Source organism: Charadrius vociferus, unplaced genomic scaffold (assembly GCF_000708025.1).
Source record: "Charadrius vociferus isolate BGI_N301 unplaced genomic scaffold, ASM70802v2 scaffold2799, whole genome shotgun sequence".
Lineage (NCBI taxonomy): Eukaryota > Metazoa > Chordata > Aves > Charadriiformes > Charadriidae > Charadrius > Charadrius vociferus.
This window is the reverse complement of record NW_009650247.1, coordinates 13,432-15,385: the sequence shown is the minus strand read 5'-3', so window position 1 is coordinate 15,385 and position 1,954 is coordinate 13,432. Positions and strand designations below refer to the sequence as shown.

General features: G+C 66.3%; 1 protein-coding gene across 1 annotated transcript in view; it reads left to right on the top strand.

Moving 5' to 3' along the window:
* Positions 1-1,884: 1,884 nt before the first annotated feature.
* The window catches only part of ANKRD34C (ankyrin repeat domain 34C), a 4,070-nt gene continuing 4,000 nt past the window's right edge, over positions 1,885-1,954 (top strand). The window contains exon 1 of the mRNA XM_009892986.1: positions 1,885-1,935. Within this exon, the coding sequence (XP_009891288.1) occupies positions 1,885-1,935 (51 nt within the window). The remainder of the gene's footprint in view (positions 1,936-1,954) is intronic.

Genomic DNA, 1,954 nt, shown 5'->3' with positions numbered 1-1,954 from the left:
GGGGGGGGCTGTGGGGTGATGCCCCCGGTGTGAGCCCTCACAGCAGATCCCAGCGCCGCAGCATCCCCACGTCCTGCGGGGCACGAAGGGCTTTGGGGGAGCCGCGGTGAGCGCAGGCTGCCGGCACCCCCGGAGCGAGCCAGGCGGGCTCGGGAGGGTCCTCGCAAGTGGGGACGCGCCAGGGAAGGGTTAGGAACGGTCTGAGGGGTGGAAGCTGCTGCTCCCAGACGGATGGGCAGCAAAGGGCGATGAGAGCGAGGGGAAGCGGGCGGCAGGGCCCCCGGCCACGCTGCCTGCAGGTCTGCTTCTGTGCCTCCGAGATGTTTCCATGGTGCTGGGCATCTGCTGGTCCCTCCAGCACAGCTCTGAGCTGCTACCTCTGCCTTGTGCTCGGAGCCCACCGGGTCCCAGAGCCGCAGGGGAGGGGTGGTGTTCCTCAAGGACACGGGCAGGAGGGACACGAGGCACTCGGGTTGCACGTCGTGGCTGTGGAGCGCTGCACAGGGGCCTTACCTGGCTGAGGCTCCCGTGGCCAGCCCGTGCCAGGCAGCAGCAGGGAAGCACTCGCCGGCAGAGACGATGCCTGTTGATCCTCCCGAGCAGGTCCTGCTGCAGAGACTGCTGTGAGTGGAATCCGCTCTTACAGCGCTCTCCCACACAAGTGGCTCACACCAGCATTAGGCAGCACGGGGTTACAGACAGCGTGACCGCAGCTGCTTCACGTTTCCTTCGGCAGTGAGGAAGCAAACATCGTGGCTCCGGACCGAGAATCCACAGGACATGCTCACGCTGTCTCCAGTGGGCTCTGCCTTGCAGCCCGGGAGACCTAGAAGACGCGGTGGAAACCATCTCAGCATCAGGACCATTCTGGTTTCTCTGGTGCTTGGGGAAGTCAGCCGCATCCAGGCAAATGTCAGCATGGCTCCTGGGGAAGCAGAGCTGGAAAAGAGCAAGGCAAGATGAACCGAAACATCACCAGGGAGCAGCAAGAGCAGAGCTGCTCCGCAAGGGGAGATGGGCCGTAAGCGGAGGGTGACCACCGCGCAGGCTGGGGGTGAGACCTCGTCAGCAGGGCAGGGACGAGCCAGTGAGAGGTCCCATCAACAGTGACCATCGGGGCCGAGGCGAGGTGGCGAGTCAGGTCCCAGGGCAACGAGGGAAGGCCAAAGGACAAGTCTGGTCTGACGGGGTGGATGGAGCCTCAGGCACCCTCACGGCTCAAACCAGCACTGGGGCTCTGGACCAGTGCTTAAATAGAGCCCCCACCCTGGGGCAGAGGGAGGGGGCGTAAGTGGGTCTCAGCTGGGGCTGGTCAGGGCGATGAAGGGCGATTGGGGCACTCAGGGCTCTGGCAGCCAAGTCTTCCGGAGCGTCTGGAACAGAGGGATGGCAGCGGCTCCACGGCCGACAGAGAAATGCAGTACCCCCTAAAGATGAGATTATTGAGAGGGGGACGATGCCGTAAAGTGAGTGCACGCTCCGGCTGTGGGAAGGCAGGGCTGAGGCAGCTCCCAGCTGGCAAAGATCAGCTCCTTCTGCCCCGGGGATCCCCGAGGAGAGAAAGCCTTTCCTCCCGCTCCCCGTGGATCCCCGAGGAGAAAAAGCCTTGCCCCCCGCTGCCGCCCACCCGCCGAGCACCCCGGGCACCCCACGGGCAGCAGGAGGCCCTGCGTGTGGGGGGCTGTGGTGCTGCCCACGGGCAGGGGGGATGGCTTTGGGGGGCTCCTAGTGCCCCAGGGTGGGGTGGACGGGCTCAGAGGGGCAGCGGGACGCGGAGCAGGGCCAGGAGCGTGACACCCCCGGGAAGGCAGGGCAGAGGTGGGAGCCCCCCCACGCCGCCCGGCCGAGGCTTTCTCCGCCCACCAGCAAGCGGCGGCCGGTGCCATGGATGAGGTGACGGAGCTGGAGATGGGGGGGAACTCCCTCCTGAAAGCCGTGTGGCTCGGCCGGCTCC